The sequence below is a fragment of the Lactuca saligna genome, chromosome 8 (assembly GCF_052625555.1).
Source record: "Lactuca saligna cultivar CGN05327 chromosome 8, ASM5262555v1, whole genome shotgun sequence".
NCBI lineage: Eukaryota > Viridiplantae > Streptophyta > Magnoliopsida > Asterales > Asteraceae > Lactuca > Lactuca saligna.
Window position 1 is genome coordinate 87645570 of NC_136424.1, and position 25914 is coordinate 87671483.

Sequence of the window (25914 nt, forward strand, 5' to 3'; positions counted from 1 at the left end):
TTTATCTATAAATAGATAAAATATCTCAATCAAAATTTATCCCTAAACCATTGTTACTTTTATTTAAAGTTCTTGTTATTACATCTTCTAAAATGGATCCAAGATCATCTTCAACAAAGAAGGTTAAATACAACCGTAGCTACACAAACAAGAATTTTCCAGGCTGAGATTTCATTCTTTTCAAAAAATCGACTTGACAATGCATCAAATATCATCACTGATCTGAAGATTGAAAATCTCTTCGCTAATCTTGATATTGGTCACAGAGACAAGAAAGTTAAAGTGTTGGAGGATATCCAATCCCAATCAAAACACGTTGTTACTTATCATGAAGCTAATGCGTCAGACAAAGTGTTTCAAAACCTTTATGGGGATTTAGTTGAGTGCGGAGGCAGACCGAGTTCATAAGCCAAAGTAAATGTAAAGCAATAGTACATTGTTCGAATTAAAATCACAAAGAAAATGCAGCCAAAAAGTGCACTGTTGCATCTGGATTTAATATCCACACAGGAACAGACCACAAAGTTGCTAGCTAAAAACACCAAAAGAAAATGTAGCCAAAAAAGAGAAATATATGTTTGCATTTTGCCTAATTTTAACTGTTGTGACTTGTGACTTCATGACTCCTGAGTTACCTGTTGCCAAAAATACAGAAGTTAAAATTACAAATCAGATTATACATCCTGCACATATTCACAGATTAACAAAATGTCTTTACATGTTTACATTTTAACTCATTAACATGTTTAAGACCATTGTCTTTACATGGTTATTTCCAGCAATGGTGTATATATATATATATATATATATATATATATATATATATATATATATATATATATATATATATATATATATATATATATATATATATATATATATATATATATATATATATATATATATATAGCTGCCATTGAACATTGTATTAATACATCAAAAGTTGCAGGTCGGGAATATGACTTACCGAAAGGAAGGATATACAAAAGAAAACCAAAGAACATATGATTTATGTTTTAATGGGAAGTCCTCATAGAGAATGTACACGTTTGGAAATAACTTTTGATTTATTATTATATTTAGAATCAACACAATTTTAACCATGATAAACGAAAGTACCAACTTAAAGTGCTACATAATAAGATGTTAGTTTAAAAAAGTATAAATCACAAACCTGAAATGAGCTTAAGGGTAGGTTTGTTACAATGGGACATTTTGGATGATGCGGATAAAGGGGCCATTAACGTCTTTTAGACGAAAGATCGGATGGGGGAGCTAGTCAATGGGTCACCTTTTTCCATCAATTTTTTGTGGACAAAAAACATAACTCTTTGTATAACCGGCCTATCAAAAATGTCATAGATGATGTTTTTTTTTTTTTTTGGAAAAATAAACTTTTTAACCTCTAATTTCTACGGTGGAAAAACATTCGAGGAGAAGACTATTTAAAAAATAATTCACATCTATTCCCACAAGAAAAAAAAAATTAGTTTTTGTTTTTGAAAGACGTTTTCTAAGTTCCAAACTTATGTGATATTTTTTTCACACACCAATCTTGCCATCACTGCTGCTACCACCTCCGCCAACGCCGCTACCACCATCAATGTTGCTGCCGCTGCCACCATCACCATTGCACTCGGTGCCACCACCACCACCACCACCATTGCTGCCACCACCAACACCACCACTTGTTTTTTTTATGAAGATTTAAAAAAACAAACATTTTTTTATGAAGAGAAAAGACATGGAAAATTATTTTTGGTCCACATTTTATTCCACACACATGGAAAAATACCGAAAACATTTTACATCTTCAAAAGCAAACACCAAATTAATCTTTCGACTTTTTTCAAATGCTAATTGATTTTCTTACCTACGCCTTATGCGATACCAGATTATCATGACCGAAGCAGCAAGGGCCAAACCCGCAATGGTTTGTGGCAACATGTTACTCTTATTATTCTTCTTATTCATGTAGACGTAGTAAAGAGGAAAAGGTGGCCTTTTTATGAATCCTAACTCGGAGAGTTTCTTATGTGATATTGCATACTGCTCCAGGAATGAATTTGGATTCTACAAGCAATGATTCAACATAAACATCAATTTTTAAATTTGTATTGAGATGATAAAATACGAAATAAAACCAAATATATAATACGTAGAAAATAAACTACATTACTATGATGCCCATGTGGTAGCAAAATGCAAGTATTTTGCTATTATAGGTATATATAATGTACATTGCTATATTATTAAGACATAAAACAAAGTACATTGTCCATACATGGTAGCAAGGGTAAAGTAGCCTGTTTTTCAATATACCTTACAATGGCTTAGTAAGAAAATGTTGAAAGCACAATGTTGTAATATAAAGAAATGAAAGTATGATGCCATAATAAACCAAATAAATGAAAGTGTGTTGCCAATTCTTGCAATTAGAATTCTATACCTTGGCATATGTAATAACATACAAGCGAAACCAAGCATTAGTCATCAATAATCGATCTGAAGGAAGCAGTAACAACCCCTCCGGCTCTTCGTTCAACAAGTTCGCCAACCTTTTTCCTTGGAACCCTCGCAACGCCCATGGATCCAGCTTCATGAACTCATCCTTATGCACTTTCAGCAGCTCCCTAGTTTCAAAAGTCTTTTGTTATATTAAACAAAGATATTGATAAAAGTATAAATATTTATGACATATACATGCATGCTTTCCAAAAACGTGGTGCTATCGAGTATTAAGAAAATATGTGAATGTATTTCGATTTATCATAAAATCCTACTTTCATTTCTTTTTATTACAACATTGTATTTTGAAAAATCTTCCCAATTATAGGAAAGTAAACTAAATAAAAAGCAATTTTCACTACTATAATTAAAAAGATTTTTCTAATTATAATGTCCAAATAAGAAAAATAAATAAAGTACAATACTATAATTCAGTAGACTTTGTCCTGATGCATAGTAGTACAATGTTGTACTAGAAAGAAAAAAAAAAATAGATGCTATAAGTGCATAAATAAATGAAAGTAATTTGCCATATCTTTTGATGAGCCTATACAAAATTATAATTTGTAATGTCCCTTAAAACAACCAACAAGCCTTACTTAAAGTATGAGTTATCAAATTTAAGGGGCTTTCCAATCCAAGGTCCATCAAAGTCTGATCTATCTTCTTGGGCTCTATCCTGATGACGGCAAAAAACAAACCAAATGATTTAACGCAAAAATGTTTCATATAAATGCATAAAAGATGTAATTGTTTTTTAGGGCATTATAACTTAACAAATAATATGAATTATTTTTCTAAGTACAATGCCCTAATACGAAAATGGTTTGAAAAAATTTACTAGTACAATGTCATTATAAAAAAATTAGGATTGCTATTTCTTGTATGTAGACCATCTCCAAAGTCCAAACACGTAAGATGAAAAATTACAAGAATATGGCCTCCCCAAAGAACTACAATGTCCCTGTCGCTGCATAAGCCCATGCGATTAAACTTGGCCCTCAGATCAGATGCGCCTGCCATAAGTTTAAGAATAAAACTAATGTTAAACATTAGTATACAGTTAAGGCTGAATTCGGCGCGCCACAAATAGTTGATAAGCTAGCTTATTTTTTGATTTTTTTTAATTGTCATGTTTGGCATGTCAAAATGTGGTTGATGAGCTAGCTTTTTGAAAAGCTACTTAGAGTATCTTTTCGGGAGTTTTTTTTACAAACATCATTTTTGTCAGCTAGCAGCTAGGGTTTTAGCTAGTCTGCCAAACATAGCCTAAGTGATGAAGAATAACACTTTACGTAAGGCTGAGATACAAGATATGACCATATACTTTCATTTATTTGTGTATTATGATATCATACTTTCACTTCTTTCTATTACCATTGTATTTTCTTATTAAGAGATTGGACTTTAAAAACTCAACCCAGTAATGCACTTTCATGTTTTTTCTTACTAAGACATTGTACATTTGGAATTTTAACCTATTGTAACAGTAAGAATTGCTTTGTATTTTCTTGATATTGCTATAGTTGGAGAGATTTATCAATGTACAATGCTATTATAGGAATATATGAAAGTAGGATGCTACAATAAAGAAACCAATGGAAATGAAGCTTTTTTCTGCTAATCGGAAATTATATACTTCCTAAACAACAATATTGATACGATTTAGAAGTTTATTATATTTATCTCTCTAGTAGTATGACACACATCAGGGAATTAACTTTAGTGAAAAACAACCTAGATCTTTATATGAGATGAAGAATGAGTGTATGGTTCAAAACCTTTTTCAGCATCCGGGAGTCTGCCTTCTACCGTCCATTCCTCCGAATCCTAAATGAAACACAAAATATGTAAAAGCGTTAAGAATAATCCTCTGTGATATTATTATTATTATTATTATATATATATATATATATATATATATATATATATATATATATATATATATATATATATATATATATATATATATGAAGATCTAAAAATTTAGAGAGTTTGAATTTATAAGAAAAGAGAAAAATATATAACTATTAAAATTGAATTGCATATATATATATATATATATATATATATATATATATATATATATATATATATATATATATTAAATTTAAACAAATAATTTAAATAAATAAACAATTAAAATAATTGTGTTCAATTTAGAAAATTAGTAATTATAAAGAAATTTTTATTAATGAATTAGATATGCATTTATTAGTACATTTATTACATTTAAATATTATTTGGAATTCAATAAATGGAAAAAAAAAACCCCCACAAAATGAGATGAATATAATTTAATATAAATTTACCACTATATAGCATGTGACATAATGCATGAAAGAATAACAAGTGACAAAAATGATGTGTGTGTGATAAGAACCTACAGATGTATGTAAGAAAGAAGTCTCTTGTTAAGAGACAAGAGCAAGAGCAGTTTAAGGCCCTTTTTGGAAATAAGTTGGATCCTTTAGGTCAACCACGTTACAGTTAAAACAGAAGTAACAGTTCTGATCCAATAAGTTAGGAGCAAGTATCTTTTCTGTAATAAACCTGTAGTTGATGTTTTTCAGTTGTGAGTCAGATAATAAGTTATTTGTGTTCTTGTAAACAAGGAGATTTACCATCTCGAATTTGGCCCTATTAATCTAAGTAGTAAGCATTCAACTATTTAATTTAATCAGTTCCTATCATTTGGTTCCATTGCTGGGAAACTTCTTGAAGACATGGTGCATACCCGGAGCAATTCAGAAGAGGGAAACCAACCACCAGAACCTGTAGCAGTGCAACTAGCCGCAATCGCCAAGAAGTTGGAATCTATAGATTTGTTGCTGAGGGAGGTAGCAGCCCTCAAATCTCAATTGCACAATAAAGAAACATAGGTTAATGGTAGACATGATGAGGGAGATTCATCTTGGCATAATCAAAGGCACCGACCCCATAAAAAAAAAAGTTTTTCCTACCTTTAGTGAAGGAAATCCACGGGGTTGGATTCTTAAAGCAGAGAAATATTTATGCTATTATGACATTCCATATGAAGAAAAAGTGGATGTCACATCGATACATTTGGAGGGTGATGCATTGGATTTTTATTCTTGGATATCTACTGATCAATCAGCAGATTTTTGGGAGGGTTTTGTTCGAGCCTTGCAAAGAAATTTTGGACCCACTGAGTTCCAGAATCCGGATGAATTCTTGTGTAATGTTAAACAAACAGGAACGGTACAATAATACGGACAAGAATTTGCCAAACGATCTTCACGGGTGTCCAATTAATTGAAAATTTGTCTTTTAGGAGTGTTCCTTAACGGCCTCAAAGAAGAATTGAAGGAGGATGTACGAATACAGAAACCACAAACAGTATACAAAGCGGTAAGTATCGTTTTAGAATTTGAATCTAAACTCAGCCATACCCGATTTGGGAGAGGATCTACTTGGACAGCACCATCAAAAGCATCTCAAAATGAGTACAAAGATATGACTCCAACAAAAAAAACTTTTCCAAAAATAATACCAAACCACCCTTGCGAATTTCTGATGTAGATAGGCAATCTCGATTTCTTAAAGGGGAATGTTTTCGGTGCGGTGAAATTATGGACCAGGTCATCGATGTAAAATAGGAACTCTCAAGGTGCTGGAAGTGGAAGAAAAGATTGAAGACTAGTCTCCTAATGAAACTGGAGAGATGGTTGAAGATATGAATGATGTGGTAGAGGTTAGTTTACATGCCATTCTTGGAAAACCCCATCCCAGAACTATAAAGGTTCAAGGTATGCTCCAATCTACAGAAGTAATTATTTTAATTGACGAGGGATCAACACATAATTTCATCTTAGATGTACTAGTTAAGGAATTGCGACTTAATACTCAATCAGTGGCACCGTTTGGTGTTCAGATTGGAAATGGTGATTTCATCAGATGTGGTCAAATATGTAAAAACCTTCCAATATAAATCAATGATATTAAAGTTGTCCAGGACTTCTATCCTTTTTCGATTGGTGGAGCAGATTTGGTTTTGAGTATTCAATGGTTGGAGATATTAAATACAGTCCAAGTAAATTGGAAACAGATGTTTATGATTTTTAAGGTAGATGGTAAAACTTATAAGTTGCAGGGAATTACTACAGGTTCACAAAAGTCTTCTAGTTTTTAATACTTGGTTGTTGAACCGGTTAATCCACCAGAAATTCCCAAGGTGCTTCCATCGGTGACCAGCCGATATGATCAGGTCTTTGAAGAACCCAAAAGTCTTCCTCCGAACCATTCACAGAACCATTATATTCCCTTACTACCGAATTCTACACCCTCCCCCCCAATATTTGTCATTATCGATACCCTCATTCCCAAAATGCTGAAATTCAAAAAAAAAAAAAACAAGTGGAAGCATTGTCAACAGCGGGATTTATTCAACCTAGCAACAGTCCCTTTTCAAGTCCGATTCTACTTGTCAAGAAAAAAGTCAGCACTTGGAGGATGTGTGTAGATTATCGAGCCCTCAATAAAATAACGATCGTCGACAAATACCCAATTCCAAATATTGATGAATTGTTGGACGAATTATATGGAGCTACAGTTTTTTTCAAGCTGGACCTTCGCTCCGGTTACCATCAGAACAGAGTTCATGGACCGGACATTCCAAAAACAGCTTTTCGTACTCCTTCCGGGCATTATGTGTTTAAGGTGATGCCCTTTGGTCTAACTAACGCCCCTTCCACGTTTCAGGCGATCATGAATGACTTGTTCCATCCTTATTTACGTCGTTTTATACTAGTTTTCTTTTATGATATAGCAGATAGCCCAACATGGAATAACATCTTTTGCACCTTGAGCAAACTTTGAAATTACTACATGATCATCAGTTCTATGTTAAGCTTTCAAAGTGTTGTTTTGGACAATCTAAAGTTTCTTTTTTGGGGCATATCATAACCGAGGATGATTTACAAGTGGAACAGGAAAAAAATTATGGTTGTACAATCGTGGCCCATCCCTTCTAATGTTAAAGAAGTTCGTGGTTTTCTCGGTCTCACTGGTTATAACCGACGTTTTGTACGAAGTTATGGTTTGATTTCACTACCTTTGACTAATCTTACAAATAAGGATGGTTTTATGTGGTCTAACGAGGCATTAGATGTGTTTACCACATTGAAACAAGATCTACTTTCAGCCCCTGTTCTCCAGTTACCATTTTTCCAAGACATTTGTAGTTGAATGTGATGCTACTTCAGCTGGAATTATTGCTATTCTTTCTCAAGAGTAGCATCCCATTGCTTACTTTAGCAAAGGATTTTCTCCCTCCAACCGATTTAAGTTAGCATATGATCGAGATATGTTAGCTCTTGTTCTTGCTGTTCAGAAATGGAATCACTATTTATTGGGTCGTCACTTTCTTATTCGCACCGATCATTACACTTTAAAATTTTTGTTGGAACAATGCATCAATGCCACTGAACAACAGCGGATTTTACTCAAATTAATGCCCTATGATTTTTCTATAACTCATAGAGCTGGAAAAGAGAACAAGGGAGCGGATGCACTCTCTAGACGAACCCATTCAGGTGAACTATTCATCCTTTATGTACCCTATTGTGTTGAAATCGCTGATGTTAAAGAAGGAATTAAACAAGATCCTTATACAATCGACATTCTCCAACAGCTCCATACAAATCCTTCCTTAGTTCCTGATTTTTCTTCACATGAACAACTCTTGTTTTTCAAAGGAAGGATGGTTATTCCAGATATACCTGATCTTAAACTTAGTTTAATTCAAGAGTGTCATAATTCACCAGTTGGAGGACATGGCGGTTTTTTAAAAACCCTTAAATGATTATCCCTCCAGTTCTTTTAGCCAAAAATCAAACAGGAAGTCAGGGTATTCGTGCAAAATTGCCTCGTATGCCAGCAACAAAAATACCAAACACTTTCCCCGACTGGTCTCCTCCAACCCTTACCAATTCCTATTCAAATTTGGGAGGACATTTCAATGGATTTTGTTGTGGGGTTGCCCCCATCCAACAACTTTGATACTATTTTAGTGGTAGTTGATCGCTTAAGCAAATACGCCCATTTTCTGAGTTTGTCTCACCCCTTTACAGAAAAAAGTGTTGCTGCCCTTTTTTGTAAGGAAAGTGTTCGTTTACACGGTTTCCCACATTCCATTACCTTGGAGTGTGATGTTATTTTCTTGAGCACTTTTTGGAAAGAACTCTTTCGTTTGAGTCAAATCAAATTGCAATTGAGTACCTGTTACCATCCTCAAACGGATAGTCAAACAGAAGTTCTCAATCGGTGTCTCGAGGCCTACTTGCGTTGTTTTGTCCATGAACAACCAACTAAATGGAGTTCATATATAGTATGGTCTGAATACGCTTATAATACTGGGCACCATACTTCCACAGACACAACTCCTTTTTCCATTGTGTATTGTCACACCCCAAAACCGGAACGGCGGAAACGTTCGGGGGCGGAGGACGTCATGTACAGTATCATAACAATGTAAAGTAGTAAACAAGCAACGACATCATCCATTGCGTTAATAGTATAATTTCATATAAATGTGTTCTTTCATTGTAATGAGACACCAAAACATGAATCAAAATAAAAGACGAGTCTTGAGTGTGCTTCGTCTTCTCAAAACCTAGTCATCGTACCTGTCTACTGGTGACCTGAGAATACAAGTTATTTTGAAAGCGTAGATCAACATTTAAGCTGGTGAGTTCATAAGTATTTAGTGTCAATGTTTGTATAAGTTCGATGAAAATGTTTGTAAATGTTCAATGTAAATGTTTGTATATGTTTCAAAACTCCTATAAAATTCTATATTTTCTACTAGTATAAAAAGTAGTCTTTTACCAAGACCCGACTATTTTGAATGTTTGTTTCTCTGTAAAAGTGAATGTTTTCCCAATTGCGACTATCATTACCAAAATATATTTTTATATTACCCTTTATGTGTGAAGATCACAATTGGAATATAATGGGAAAATGTATGTGTGTACTGCAGTATTTTACGTATTAATCGTTGTAGTCATAACTACCTTAACACAAATGGTTTAATTAAGGCAAAATGTTATATGATTGTTACCATGCTAAACCGGCTATAACACGACAATGAAAGAAGTTGGAAGAAATGACATTTGGCACCCGTGGACTTGCAAATCCCACTATAGCGAACAACAAAGGTGTAGGATAGTCAATCCTGTATAGATCTATACGCAAACTCACGCTCTCCCTCCAGGAGATTCTAGTTACAAAACGTGGCACAATGAAATGGTCGTTGTGTCACGAAGTAGTATCTCACATTATGTTATCTAGAATCTTGTTATAGTATACTTGTTATAGGAATAGTATTCTATGTATAGTATTCTCTGTACAGTATGCTATGTATAGTATTCTCTGTCTAGTATTCTCTGTTATAGTATTCTCTGTTATAGTGTTCTTTATCTAGTATTCTCTGCTATAGTATTCTCTGTTATAGTGTTCTCTGTCTAGTATTATCTGTTATAGGAATTGTATATGATAGTATTCTCCTAAACTATACCTATTATAGTTTACTAGTAATTTATAGTATTTGAATGAATGAACGTATACCTTTGCTACCCAAAGGTACTGAACTGATTGAATAGAACTTTTATGTCTACATATGTATAAATAATATATAACTAAGGTTTAGATGACACTCGGACAACTAACCGATACCATAAGTCCACATCCAAACAAGGAAAAGGAAGTAAAGCGAGTTAGCAGTTCTAAGTCATTTAAACCTCATTTATATAACTATACATATCTAGGCATGCTTTTGACAGTTTATATAAGTTTCAAGAAGTTTAATGATACAACTAAAAGATAAAATAGTTTGAAGAAATATTGATTACTTGATGTCGGTTTGTAAAACGATTTGAAAACAGTTGTTTGATAACACAGTTTGAAGGATATTAGGTCCTTTATTGGAAACACAGTTATAAATTACATGTGATTGATTATATAACTACATGTTTTCTACTTGTATTCCCCCCATAAAAGCATTTAAAATCATTTAAAAGATAGATTAATGGGTATGAACTCACATGTAGTGAGTGACGCGAATGAAAGATCGGTAAAGGATGCTAAGTGTCAAGTAAAGACTTTAGCACACACAGATCCTATTTAACATATAATGACACGTATATGATTACAATTAGTGTTTAGAACAACCAATATTGTAATGGAAAAACCTTAGGGACTAGGAAACACTTGCATTGAAGTGTTAAACCACTTAGGGTTACATGTAAGGGTAGTACGGCCTCACATTGGAGTTTATGGACCATATGGTAAAACCACATGAGTTTATGGCCCATGGGCTTATGGCCCAATGAGTTTACAGTCGTAAACTCATGCTAACTAATACTATTTTGTGTTTAAGGTCCTATGGTTCACTAGGAAGTGTTCTAAACTTAGTTCCAGGGCTTAGGAAGGTGATGTACCAACTTTGCACCCAAAAACTAGGGTTTACGGCCTTGGGAGATGCCTTGGCCGTAAACACCTTTCACTTATGATTTCTTGATGATTTCTAGGTGTAAACTAGTTGATTCAAGTATATAGCAAGCTAAGACAAGAGTACTTACAATGTAGAAGCTTGATTGGGTGTTTCAAGTTCAAGAACACTCACTTGAAGATCTATCAAAATGGAATGATTTCATGGATGAAATCAATGATCTGTGACAACCTGAAATTTTCTATCCTGTACAGTCAAGCACTTCATTGAAAGTCAAACTCAATTCTGTCATCTTTTAGCACAATTAAGATTTTATTTGAGCGTTCTAAGCCTTGTACACTTAAGGGATAAGTGTCGGGGTTTATCTGCTGAAGTTATTACTCAAAGAACAACCCTTAAACAACTTGTCAAGGAGTTCACCGCCACCTAAATGGAGTTTACGGTCGTAAACTCCATAAGGGCCGTAAACTCCTCCTATATGATGAATGTTAAGCCATTAGTTCATTTCCTTCTTTCCCTTGGCTGAAATCCTCTCAAGTATCCTCCTGATCTTCGACCCCGATCTTCAAAACTCGTAAGTTTCTTGTCCTAACTAGTTGATATCTTAAATGAACTAGTGATCTTACATGATTTCATCTGTGAAATCATTCCATTTTGTAGATCTTAAAGTTTCACCAAGAACACAAACTAGTGTTTTTGGCCAAAAACGACCATTCAAGCTCCTATATCGTAAGTACTCTTGTTCTAACTCATTGTACACTAGGTTTCACATGTTTAGGGCTTAGAATCACAAAGAATCATGTGATCCAAGGAGCTTACGGCCAAGACATGTTCTTGAGCCGTAAACCCCTTTAAGTAGGGTAAAATGCACCCTAACGCCTTACCAAGCCTTGGAACTTAGTATAGAACCTTGCACCATTGAACTAGGGACTTCAAAACACGAAAAGATACTTCATACCATAACTTTACGGTCGTAAACTCATGGGGAAGTGGTCCCCAAGCCGTAAAATCAATATAAGGTCATTCTTGGACCCTAAACCCACCTAGCCTCTTGTTTAAGCCTTGGAGCACCTAACCACTTAAGACATGATAGCTTTAGGCCTCATTTGGAGACCCATTTGAGATATTACGGCAAGGAGTAAACTCCCCTGGGATGTAAACTCCAACAAGTATGGTCCTTGGACCATAAACTCAAACACGATGCCTTGCAATCCCTAGTTGCAACCCAATGGCCTCCTAGCACTTGACCAAAGTGTTTTCCACGCATTAGGACGTTTTTACTTTTCTAATTAGTGTTATAATCACTAATTATATATATACATATGTCTTTATATGTTATTAGTGTTGGAATAGTGTCTAAGGCTATAACTATATTCGGTGGTGCATGGTCCTTTTGGGTTGCCTTCACCATAGCAACTTGAAGGATGATTTGTTAAGAGAGAGTAAATATTATAAGGAATAATATTTAGCTATTTGATTAATATAAGTCATAAATTAATTGGTATTAATTGGTGACTTAAAGAGATTAATTAAATAAGAGGGTATAAACTGTCAATTGTTTGATAGTTAGACATTAGACTATAAATCCATTAAGATACTCCTTGGACGGATTCTAAAAGCTTTAGGATAGCTCAAAATCGTCCATAGGGTTATCTATGGAATGGATTTGGATAGCCTTAAGAGAAGATTATCCAATTAGGGTTTAGGGTGAAACCCTTAAGGAGTCTAAAGATATAAATAGGCCCTTGGGATGTGGAATTCGTGTACAACCTTTCAGAACCTAAAGCAAGGAACCTCTGGTCGAATTCCATCCCCTCTCCTCTCTCCTAAATCATCTTGCTTGCTATTGGTGTTTGTAAGCCATTAGAGGAGTGACAATTGTGACTCTAGAAGCTCCAAGACAACCAAGATCAACAAGGGATTCAAAGGTATGATTCTAGATCTGTTTCATCATTGTTATTTAACCTAATTAGCCATTAGAAGTCTTGGATTCAAAAGCATGTTTATTAGAAAGCCTAGATCCAAGCAATAGGGTTTTGCATGCGCACATAGGAAAGTTCTTATGGCTAAAACCCAACAGTGGTATCAGAGCCTAGATTGGTTTTCTTTAAATTGTTGCTTGAATAACTGAAACAAACCTGCAAAATTCGATTTTTTGGGTTTTGAGTCACTGACTCGTCAAGTTCCAAGGTGGACTCGTCGAGTAGGCCTGACTCGTCGAGTCCCCTTGTGCACTCGGCGAGTCCAAGCGTCAGGAATGGCCAGATTCGGGATTTTTTCATAATTATCTTATGGAAACTTACCTTAATCATATTAGATCAATGTAAATCCGATTTTTTGATAAATATGACTGTTATCTTGATCTAATTAAAGATATTTATCATCTAATAAAATATTTAATTTCCTTATATGATAATAATTAATTATTTTGGTAATTATCTTCAAAGAAATCAAGATAAATCAAATAAAGATAATTAGAATATTAATTGTTAATTGGAATTATTTGTTATTTGATCCTCTATGTTTTTAAATGTTTAAAACCTACCCTTAAGTTTTGAAATTTATATTTGTGATTAAAAGTTTTAATTTAGACAACTTAAATTTCAAACCCTAGATTTTGAAAAGTTTAAAATGCAACCCTATACTTATATGATATTACTAGAATAATATATATATGTATAACTAAATGCTAGTCTTACCGCTAGTAGGCCTCATTCACGAAGCGGATCTATAAGGTGGGTATAAGGTTGCGGCCTATAAAATGGCGCTTAATGGGTGTACACTCACACCCACCGCTTGCTTGATTGGTGGAGGGTCGTTAGCCGAACGGGTAGGATAGGGCAACCTCATCCTCTCATTAAAAGTATAATAAGAAATACGAAGTAACTAAACTTTCTTTTTAAAATTTCCCAATCTTAGTTACTTTAGGAAAAGTGAATAGATGCAATCCCATGAAATTACACTTTGCACCTTGCTAAGATGTTAGTGGAGCGTGTGTGGTTTACCGGCACACTAATTGGTTCTAAGCGAAGGTGGCAAAGGGTGATTCATTGTTTATCATAGTTCGATGGAGCGTGTGTGGTTTACCGGCACATCGAATAGGTGATCGTAACAATGAAGGCACCATGTGAATTTGCATGGTAATTCACACCCGCTTTGTGATCCTCGGCATCCCAGTCACAAACAAGAGGGGCATATCGAGATTTAAACATGCCATTGAATAGTTCAATGAATCTCATCCGAACCTAGGAATTCTCAAAAACACTTAGGACTAAAAGTTTAAGTTTTGTGATGGAGAATTAGTGAATCGTCATTCACTTACCTTCAATTTATTTGCATGTTGGATTACGGCATCCCTTTTCTAGTATGTAAATGTTATTGTTGGATCCTAGCCCTAATTTTTCTTATTGGGGGATAATTAGGGATTCTTGTTCTAATCTATCTTTGTCCTTTCTATAGATGTCAAACGCAAACAAAGCTGCTGCTAGTTCTTTCACGTTGATGAGCCTTTGCCAAAAGGTCACCTTCGATGGAACGAACTTTGGCGAATGGATAAGATACATTCGCACCATTGCTCGCTATGAGGATAAAGAGTATGTCCTCGACGAGAAGCTCGAGAAAATCAACCCCGAAGTTGCTACTCCCGCCGAAATCACCGCCTTTGAAACTCATGAGCGAGATGCGACAAAAGTACATTGCATCATGATCGCCACCATGAACTCCGAATTCCAAAAGTCCTACGAGGACATGTATCCATACGAGATGCATCAAGACTTGTTGGAGAGGTACCACCAAAACGCGAGACAAGAGCGTTACGAGATCTTCACTAACATGATTTCCGCCAAGATGGGTCATGGAGAATCTCTTACCGTGCACTTGCAAAAGTTGCAAAGGTATGTCGACCGTCTTCGCAAGTTAAATGTTGACTTCGGCGAAGACTTGGCGATCGACATGGTGCTTCACTCTTTGCCTCCGATGTATAATCAATTTAGGATGACCTACCACATGAACAAAGAGGAGGTCACTCTAAGTAAACTCCAAGGTCTCTTGAGGGTTGCTGAGAGCAATTTCAAAGACAAGTCTGTTGCACCAACTCCCAATCCATCCGCTGCTCCTGTCTTGGCTATTGGTCAAGGGAAGGGAAATAAGAGGAAAGCTTCTTCAAATAACTATCGAAAGGTGAAAGCCCGAGATGGTTCCTCTTCTAGTGGGACCAAAGTTGATCCCTCTAAGCCCTGCTCTAACCCGAAGGAGGCAGAGTGCCACCACTGCCACAAGATAGGACATTGGAAGAGAAGATGCCCGGATTACCTGCAAGCCAACAAGGAAGGAAAGATCAAGCCATCTTTCGCAGGTATATATGCAATAGAATCTAACGATTCTAATCATGCTATTTCTTGGGTTCTTGACACCGGTTGTGGTTATCACATTTGTTCTAATGTGCAGGGACTAAGAAGAAGTAGGGATGTGGAGCAAGGAAGGATCAATCTAATCATGGGGAACAGAAGATCGTCGCCTGTGACCAAGATTGGAGTGTATTCTTTAGTGCTTAAGAATAGTTTAGTTTTAGATTTGAACAATTGTTGCTATTCGCCAGAAATGGCTAGAAACATCATTTCATTTCATGGTTTATATAGACAAGGATTTAGATTTTCTTTTAATAATGAGAATGGTTCTATTTTGGCTTATCTAAATGGTTTCTTTTACTTTGAAGCTATACCATGTAATGGAATATATGAAACTGTTATGATTGTTGATAACTTAGGAAATGATGTTTTGAATATTGATTCTTCCCTTAGTATGGATAAAGCATCCTTGTGGCATTGTCGTCTTGGACATGTCAACAAGAAACGCATAGCCCAAATCCAAAAGGATGGAGTGTTGGAGTCATTCGACCTTAGGGAAGATGACACATGCGAGTCTTGCTTGCTTGGAAAGATGACTAAGTCACCCTTCACGAGTACTTGTGAAAGGGGTGAGGGACTATTAGACCTAATACATACCGATGTATGTGGACCTTTTAAATCAACCACGAAGGATGGGAACCGCTTCTATGTGACCTTTACCGATGATTATAGTAGATATGGGTATATCTATTTAATCAAGCAAAAGTCAGAAACCTTTGAAAAGTTCAAAGAGTTCAAGAATGAAGTGGAGAATCAATTGGGCAGGAAAATCAAGATGCTTCGATCCGATCGAGGAGGAGAGTACCTAAGTCTTGAATTCCACGATTATCTCAAGGAGTGTGGAATAGTTTCGCAATTAACGCCTCCTAGGACACCACAGTTGAATGGTGTGGCAGAAAGGCGTAATCGAACCTTATTGGATATGGTTCGCTCTATGATGAGTCGTGCTTCACTACCTATCTTCTTTTGAGGGTATGCCTTAGAGACTGCCGCCCATATCCTTAACCGAGTCCCTACTAAGAAGGTTGCCAAAACACCTCACGAGATGTGGACGGGGAAAGCTCCCTCGTTGGCACATATCAAGGTTTGGGGTTGCGAGGCTTTTGTAAGACGAGATACTCACGACAAGCTTCAACCTTGAAGTGAGCGATGTATTTTCATCGGCTACCCGCAAACTTCCTTTGGATATCTCTTCTATAGACCGAAAGATAATGTTATCTTTGTTGCGAGGAGAGGAGTTTTCCGAGAGCGAGAACTCATATGCCAAGGAGACAGTGGGAGGCAAATCGAACTTGAAGAGATTCAAGAGTCGATAGATGAAGGAACCTCTACCGCTGGCGTTCAACCCGAGGAGGAAACTCCGGTTGAACCAATTGACGAATCCTTACCTCTTAGACGTTCCGATAGAGTTAGAGTTCAACCCCAGTTTTATGGTTTTCATATTACTACCGAAGGGGACACGTATATTAGTGATGGTACACTAGTAAATCTTGATGAACCTAATAGCTATAAGGAAGCCATGGCAGGCCCGGAGTCTGCGAAATGGAAAGAGGCGATGGATAGCGAGATCCAATCCATGTACGATAACCAAGTTTGGAATTTGGTTGATTACGTGCCCGAACGTAAGACCGTAGGGTGCAAGTGGATCTTCAAGAAGAAGACCGACGTGGATGGGAACGTACACACATATAAGGCGCGATTGGTCGCGAAGGGCTTTACTCAAACTCCCGGAGTTGACTATGATGAGACCTTCTCACCAGTTGCGAAGATTAAATCTATTAGAGTGATGCTAGCGATTGCCGCATTTCATGATTATGAGATTTGGAAAATGGATGTGAAGACCGCTTTCCTTAACGGAAAGTTGGCTGAGGATGTTTACATGGCTCAGCCAGAGGGGTTTGTGGATCCGAAGCATCCGAATAGAGTGTGTAAGCTTGAAAAGTCCATTTATGGACTTAAGCAAGCGTCTCGTAGATGGAATCTTTGCTTCGATGAGAAAGTCAAAGAGTTTGGATTTGTACGAAGCGAAGATGAATCTTGTGTATATGTCAAAGCCAGTGGGAGTATAGTAAGCTTCCTCGTTCTATATGTCGATGACATATTACTCATAGGAAACGACATCCGGACTCTGCAGGAGGTTAAGTCCTGGCTCGGGAAGTGCTTCGCTATGAAGGACCTCGGAGAGGCTTCTTACATTTTGGGAATAAGGATAGTAAGAGAAAGAAGTAAGAGACTAATTGGACTTAGTCAGAATACTTACTTGGAGAAGGTACTAAAACGTTTTAGTATGGAGAACTCAAAGAAGGGGGAACTACCGATACAAGGAAATGCCAAGTTGAGTAAGACTCAAAGTCCGAGTACCAAAGCTGAGATAGCAGAAATGAGCCGAGTACCATACGCTTCCGCAGTTGGCTCAATCATGTACGCTATGACTTGTACTCGCCATGATGTAGCCTTCGCTTTGAGCATGGTTAGTAGATATCAAGGGAACCCTGGAAAAGCACATTGGATTGCGGTGAAGAACATCCTTAAGTACCTTCGGAGGACGAAAGAATGGTTCTTAATCCTTGGAGGGAGAAATGACTTGAAGGTGCGAGGGTATAGTGACGCCAGCTTTCAAACCGACAGGGACAACTATCGTTCGCAGTCGGGCTGGGTCTTTACCCTAAATGGAGGAGCAGTGACATGGAAAAGTTCCAAGCAGGAAACCGTAGCTGATTCAACGTGCGAATCAGAGTACATCGCAGCGAGCGAAATGTCGAAGGAGGCAATATGGCTGAAGAACTTCATCGGTGATCTTGGAGTTGTGTCGGCCATAAAGGAGCCCATGGAGATTTTCTGTGATAACGAAGGTGCGGTTGCCTTGACCAAGGAACCGAGGGATCATGGTAGATCTCGACATATCGACAGAAAATATCACTTCATTAGACATCGTGTAGAAGAAGGACAACTCGTAGTGAAGAGGATATCATCAGAAGATAACCCAGCAGATCCGCTTACGAAGGGACTGAGTAGGGTTAAGCACTTGCAGCATGCTAGGAGTATTGGGCTGAAGGATGATATTAGCATAGATTAGATAGTATTAGAAACGTATAATAGATAAATGTAATTGACATTTGATGATTAAATAAAGAAGTTTTATTTATGAGTAAAGTTACTATCACATGTTAGTTGTTTAACTATTGTTTCACTTTGCATGTTTTGACTTCCAGAATAATTGAGTTTATTAGGAATAATCGAATTATTCAAATGGTCCACAATCGTTCATATGTTGGGAGTAGATATGAATGAAGATTGTCATGAATTGGTGTGTAGAATGTCTAAATGGTGTTAGACATAGCAAGGGTTGCTGCAACGTTCATGAGTGCTTATGAACTGGTTTTGAGCATTGGAATAAACCCGCGCTTGCTGGAATCACCTTATTGAATACGATATAAAAGGTGATCGCGAGACGATAATATCATATGGTCTTAAAACCTAGATATATGGTTTATTATTTGTTAATTGATTGTGCATTGATAATGCGAAAACGCATCAGTAACTTGATGTTATAAAACACATTGTTGTGTATAGTTGGTTAATGAATAAGTAAATGCATATAAGTCGAAGTTTATCTGTAAATTTTATCCTAAGAGGGTAGAAGAGATATCTTGGCCGCTCGATGATTTGATTTGACTTATGTGCCGGGCCCGGTCAGAACTGAATTGATGTGTTCGATTAAGTTCTATGTCAAATAAATCGAAGATCGAGAAATCTAAATGCTAGACTAACCATTCCATAGGATTGTCAGCATGATATCTAACAGAGGACTGTACGATCCCTTATCTGAAGGACAAGATTGATTAGATCAGAGTTGACAGCGTCTTTGAGAGCTACGATTGCAAACCGTATTGTACTTGTACAGTTACTAGACTTATCCAAGTGGGAGACTGTTGGAATAGTGTCTAAGGCTATAACTATATTCGGTGGTGCATGGTCCTTTTGGGTTTCCTTCACCATAGCAACTTGAAGGATGATTTGTTAAGAGAGAGTAAATATTATAAGGAATAATATTTAGCTATTTGATTAATATAAGTCATAAATTAATTGGTATTAATTGGTGACTTAAAGAGATTAATTAAATAAGAGGGTATAAACTGTCAATTGTTTGATAGTTAGACATTAGACTATAAATCCATTAAGATACTCCTTGGACGGATTCTAAAAGCTTTAGGATAGCTCAAAATCGTCCATAGGGTTATCTATGGAATGGATTTGGATAGCCTTAAGAGAAGATTATCCAATTAGGGTTTAGGGTGAAACCCTTAAGGAGTCTAAAGATATAAATAGGCCCTTGGGATGTGGAATTCGTGTACAACCTTTCAGAACCTAAAGCAAGGAACCTCTGGTCGAATTCCATCCCCTCTCCTCTCTCCTAAATCATCTTGCTTGCTATTGGTGTTTGTAAGCCATTAGAGGAGTGACAATTGTGACTCTAGAAGCTCCAAGACAACCAAGATCAACAAGGGATTCAAAGGTATGATTCTAGATCTGTTTCATCATTGTTATTTAACCTAATTAGCCATTAGAAGTCTTGGATTCAAAAGCATGTTTATTAGAAAGCCTAGATCCAAGCAATAGGGTTTTGCATGCGCACATAGGAAAGTTCTTATGGCTAAAACCCAACAGTGGTATCAGAGCCTAGATTGGTTTTCTTTAAATTGTTGCTTGAATAACTGAAACAAACCTGCAAAATTCGATTTTTTGGGTTTTGAGTCACTGACTCGTCAAGTTCCAAGGTGGACTCGTCGAGTAGGCCTGACTCGTCGAGTCCCCTTGTGCACTCGGCGAGTCCAAGCGTCAGGAATGGCCAGATTCGGGATTTTTTCATAATTATCTTATGGAAACTTACCTTAATCATATTAGATCAATGTAAATCCGATTTTTTGATAAATATGACTGTTATCTTGATCTAATTAAAGATATTTATCATCTAATAAAATATTTAATTTCCTTATATGATAATAATTAATTATTTTGGTAATTATCTTCAAAGAAATCAAGATAAATCAAATAAAGATAATTAGAATATTAATTGTTAATTGGAATTATTTGTTATTTGATCCTCTATGTTTTTAAATGTTTAAAACCTACCCTTAAGTTTTGAAATTTATATTTGTGATTAAAAGTTTTAATTTAGACAACTTAAATTTCAAACCCTAGATTTTGAAAAGTTTAAAATGCAACCCTATACTTATATGATATTACTAGAATAATATATATATGTATAACTAAATGCTAGTCTTACCGCTAGTAGGCCTCATTCACGAAGCGGATCTATAAGGTGGGTATAAGGTTGCGGCCTATAAAATGGCGCTTAATGGGTGTACACTCACACCCACCGCTTGCTTGATTGGTGGAGGGTCGTTAGCCGAACGGGTAGGATAGGGCAACCTCATCCTCTCATTAAAAGTATAATAAGAAATACGAAGTAACTAAACTTTCTTTTTAAAATTTCCCAATCTTAGTTACTTTAGGAAAAGTGAATAGATGCAATCCCATGAAATTACACTTTGCACCTTGCTAAGATGTTAGTGGAGCGTGTGTGGTTTACCGGCACACTAATTGGTTCTAAGCGAAGGTGGCAAAGGGTGATTCATTGTTTATCATAGTTCGATGGAGCGTGTGTGGTTTACCGGCACATCGAATAGGTGATCGTAACAATGAAGGCACCATGTGAATTTGCATGGTAATTCACACCCGCTTTGTGATCCTCGGCATCCCAATCACAAACAAGAGGGGCATATCGAGATTTAAACATGCCATTGAATAGTTCAATGAATCTCATCCGAACCTAGGAATTCTCAAAAACACTTAGGACTAAAAGTTTAAGTTTTGTGATGGAGAATTAGTGAATCGTCATTCACTTACCTTCAATTTATTTGCATGTTGGATTACGGCATCCCTTTTCTAGTATGTAAATGTTATTGTTGGATCCTAGCCCTAATTTTTCTTATTGGGGGATAATTAGGGATTCTTGTTCTAATCTATCTTTGTCCTTTCTATAGATGTCAAACGCAAACAAAGCTGCTGCTAGTTCTTTCACGTTGATGAGCCTTTGCCAAAAGGTCACCTTCGATGGAACGAACTTTGGCGAATGGATAAGATACATTCGCACCATTACTCGCTATGAGGATAAAGAGTATGTCCTCGACGAGAAGCTCGAGAAAATCAACCCCGAAGTTGCTACTCCCGCCGAAATCACCGCCTTTGAAACTCATGAGCGAGATGCGACAAAAGTACATTGCATCATGATCGCCACCATGAACTCCGAATTCCAAAAGTCCTACGAGGACATGTATCCATACGAGATGCATCAAGACTTGTTGGAGAGGTACCACCAAAACGCGAGACAAGAGCGTTACGAGATCTTCACTAACATGATTTCCGCCAAGATGGGTCATGGAGAATCTCTTACCGTGCACTTGCAAAAGTTGCAAAGGTATGTCGACCGTCTTCGCAAGTTAAATGTTGACTTCGGCGAAGACTTGGCGATCGACATGGTGCTTCACTCTTTGCCTCCGATGTATAATCAATTTAGGATGACCTACCACATGAACAAAGAGGAGGTCACTCTAAGTAAACTCCAAGGTCTCTTGAGGGTTGCTGAGAGCAATTTCAAAGACAAGTCTGTTGCACCAACTCCCAATCCATCCGCTGCTCCTGTCTTGGCTATTGGTCAAGGGAAGGGAAATAAGAGGAAAGCTTCTTCAAATAACTATCGAAAGGTGAAAGCCCGAGATGGTTCCTCTTCTAGTGGGACCAAAGTTGATCCCTCTAAGCCCTGCTCTAACCCGAAGGAGGCAGAGTGCCACCACTGCCACAAGATAGGACATTGGAAGAGAAGATGCCCGGATTACCTGCAAGCCATCAAGGAAGGAAAGATCAAGCCATCTTTCGCAGGTATATATGCAATAGAATCTAACGATTCTAATCATGCTATTTCTTGGGTTCTTGACACCGGTTGTGGTTATCACATTTGTTCTAATGTGCAGGGACTAAGAAGAAGTAGGGATGTGGAGCAAGGAAGGATCAATCTAATCATGGGGAACAGAAGATCGTCGCCTGTGACCAAGATTGGAGTGTATTCTTTAGTGCTTAAGAATAGTTTAGTTTTAGATTTGAACAATTGTTGCTATTCGCCAGAAATGGCTAGAAACATCATTTCATTTCATGGTTTATATAGACAAGGATTTAGATTTTCTTTTAATAATGAGAATGGTTCTATTTTGGCTTATCTAAATGGTTTCTTTTACTTTGAAGCTATACCATGTAATGGAATATATGAAACTGTTATGATTGTTGATAACTTAGGAAATGATGTTTTGAATATTGATTCTTCCCTTAGTATGGATAAAGCATCCTTGTGGCATTGTCGTCTTGGACATGTCAACAAGAAACGCATAGCCCAAATCCAAAAGGATGGAGTGTTGGAGTCATTCGACCTTAGGGAAGATGACACATGCGAGTCTTGCTTGCTTGGAAAGATGACTAAGTCACCCTTCACGAGTACTTGTGAAAGGGGTGAGGGACTATTAGACCTAATACATACCGATGTATGTGGACCTTTTAAATCAACCACGAAGGATGGGAACCGCTTCTATGTGACCTTTACCGATGATTATAGTAGATATGGGTATATCTATTTAATCAAGCAAAAGTCAGAAACCTTTGAAAAGTTCAAAGAGTTCAAGAATGAAGTGGAGAATCAATTGGGCAGGAAAATCAAGATGCTTCGATCCGATCGAGGAGGAGAGTACCTAAGTCTTGAATTCCACGATTATCTCAAGGAGTGTGGAATAGTTTCGCAATTAACGCCTCCTAGGACACCGCAGTTGAATGGTGTGGCAGAAAGGCGTAATCGAACCTTATTGGATATGGTTCACTCTATGATGAGTCGTGCTTCACTACCTATCTTCTTTTGAGGGTATGCCTTAGAGACTGCCGCCCATATCCTTAACCGAGTCCCTACTAAGAAGGTTGCCAAAACACCTCACGAGATGTGGACGGGGAAAGCTCCCTCGTTGGCACATATCAAGGTTTGGGGTTGCGAGGCTTTTGTAAGACGAGATACTCACGACAAGCTTCAACCTTGAAGTGAGCGATGTATTTTCATCGGCTACCCGCAAACTTCCTTTGGATATCTCTTCTATAGACCGAAAGATAATGTTATCTTTGTTGCGAGGAGAGGAGTTTTCCGAGAGCGAGAACTCATAAGCCAAGGAGACAGTGGGAGGCAAATCGAACTTGAAGAGATTCAAGAGTCGATAGATGAAGGAACCTCTACCGCTGGCGTTCAACCCGAGGAGGAAACTCCGGTTGAACCAATTGACGAATCCTTACCTCTTAGACGTTCCGATAGAGTTAGAGTTCAACCCCAGTTTTATGGTTTTCATATTACTACCGAAGGGAACACGTATATTAGTGATGGTACACTAGTAAATCTTGATGAACCTAATAGCTATAAGGAAGCCATGGCAGGCCCGGAGTCTGCGAAATGGAAAGAGGCGATGGATAGCGAGATCCAATCCATGTACGATAACCAAGTTTGGAATTTGGTTGATTACGTGCCCGAACGTAAGACCGTAGGGTGCAAGTGGATCTTCAAGAAGAAGACCGACGTGGATGGGAACGTACACACATATAAGGCGCGATTGGTCGCGAAGGGCTTTACTCAAACTCCCGGAGTTGACTATGATGAGACCTTCTCACCAGTTGCGAAGATTAAATCTATTAGAGTGATGCTAGCGATTGCCGCATTTCATGATTATGAGATTTGGAAAATGGATGTCAAGACCGCTTTCCTTAACGGAAAGTTGGCTGAGGATGTTTACATGGCTCAGCCAGAGGGGTTTGTGGATCCGAAGCATCCGAATAGAGTGTGTAAGCTTGAAAAGTCCATTTATGGACTTAAGCAAGCGTCTCGTAGATGGAATCTTTGCTTCGATGAGAAAGTCAAAGAGTTTGGATTTGTACGAAGCGAAGATGAATCTTGTGTATATGTCAAAGCCAGTGGGAGTATAGTAAGCTTCCTCGTTCTATATGTCGATGACATATTACTCATAGGAAACGACATCCGGACTCTGCAGGAGGTTAAGTCCTGGCTCGGGAAGTGCTTCGCTATGAAGGACCTCGGAGAGGCTTCTTACATTTTGGGAATAAGGATAGTAAGAGAAAGAAGTAAGAGACTAATTGGACTTAGTCAGAATACTTACTTGGAGAAGGTACTAAAACGTTTTAGTATGGAGAACTCAAAGAAGGGGGAACTACCGATACAAGGAAATGCCAAGTTGAGTAAGACTCAAAGTCCGAGTACCAAAGCTGAGATAGCAGAAATGAGCCGAGTACCATACGCTTCCGCAGTTGGCTCAATCATGTACGCTATGACTTGTACTCGCCATGATGTAGCCTTCGCTTTGAGCATGGTTAGTAGATATCAAGGGAACCCTGGAAAAGCACATTGGATTGCGGTGAAGAACATCCTTAAGTACCTTCGGAGGACGAAAGAATGGTTCTTAATCCTTGGAGGGAGCGATGACTTGAAGGTGCGAGGGTATAGTGACGCCAGCTTTCAAACCGACAGGGACAACTATCGTTCGCAGTCGGGCTGGGTCTTTACCCTAAATGGAGGAGCAGTGACATGGAAAAGTTCCAAGCAGGAAACCGTAGCTGATTCAACGTGCGAATCAGAGTACATCGCAGCGAGCGAAGCGTCGAAGGAGGCAATATGGCTGAAGAACTTCATCGGTGATCTTGGAGTTGTGTCGGCAATAAAGGAGCCCATGGAGATTTTCTGTGATAACGAAGGTGCGGTTGCCTTGACCAAGGAACCGAGGGATCATGGTAGATCTCGACATATCGACAGAAAATATCACTTCATTAGACATCGTGTAGAAGAAGGACAACTCGTAGTGAAGAGGATATCATCAGAAGATAACCCAGCAGATCCGCTTACGAAGGGACTGAGTAGGGTTAAGCACTTGCAGCATGCTAGGAGTATTGGGCTGAAGGATGATATTAGCATAGATTAGATAGTATTAGAAACGTATAATAGATAAATGTAATTGACATTTGATGATTAAATAAAGAAGTTTTATTTATGAGTAAAGTTACTATCACATGTTAGTTGTTTAACTATTGTTTCACTTTGCATGTTTTGACTTCCAGAATAATTGAGTTTATTAGGAATAATCGAATTATTCAAATGGTCCACAATCGTTCATATGTTGGGAGTAGATATGAATGAAGATTGTCATGAATTGGTGTGTAGAATGTCTAAATGGTGTTAGACATAGCAAGGGTTGCTGCAACGTTCATGAGTGCTTATGAACTGGTTTTGAGCATTGGAATAAACCCGCGCTTGCTGGAATCACCTTATTGAATACGATATAAAAGGTGATCGCGAGACGATAATATCATATGGTCTTAAAACCTAGATATATGGTTTATTATTTGTTAATTGATTGTGCATTGATAATGCGAAAACGCATC

The 25914-nt window shown here is 37.4% G+C and overlaps 2 protein-coding genes across 2 annotated transcripts in view; both read right to left on the reverse strand.

Annotated features, from left to right (window-relative positions):
• Window positions 1–405: 405 nt before the first annotated feature.
• On the reverse strand, window positions 406–3888 carry LOC145009848 (putative L-ascorbate peroxidase 3). Its single transcript, XM_078968479.1, has 6 exons — window positions 3867–3888; window positions 3439–3524; window positions 3108–3187; window positions 2450–2633; window positions 1874–2073; window positions 406–635 (listed from the first exon to the last, which is right to left on the reverse strand). The coding sequence occupies exons 1-6, from the start codon at window positions 3886–3888 to the stop codon at window positions 632–634; spliced, it is 576 nt and encodes a 191-aa protein (XP_078824605.1). The 3' UTR covers window positions 406–631.
• Window positions 3889–4245: 357 nt separating this feature from the next.
• The window catches only part of LOC145009849 (putative L-ascorbate peroxidase 3, peroxisomal), a 39386-nt gene continuing 17717 nt past the window's right edge, over window positions 4246–25914 (reverse strand). Inside the window, exon 6 of the mRNA XM_078968480.1 lies at window positions 4246–4338. Within this exon, the coding sequence (XP_078824606.1) occupies window positions 4246–4338 (93 nt within the window). The remainder of the gene's footprint in view (window positions 4339–25914) is intronic.

Excerpts from the sequence above, each read along its gene's own strand:
- LOC145009848 (XM_078968479.1), bottom strand. The coding sequence starts at position 3,888 with ATGGTAATAGAAAGAAGTGAAA. Across the intron at positions 2,634-3,107 it reads TTTGATAACTCATACTTTAA|GGAGCTGCTGAAAGTGCATA; the intron begins GTAAGGCTTGTT and ends TTTTGAAACTAG. Across the intron at positions 2,074-2,449 it reads ATGTTATTACATATGCCAAG|AATCCAAATTCATTCCTGGA; the intron begins GTATAGAATTCT and ends CATTGCTTGTAG.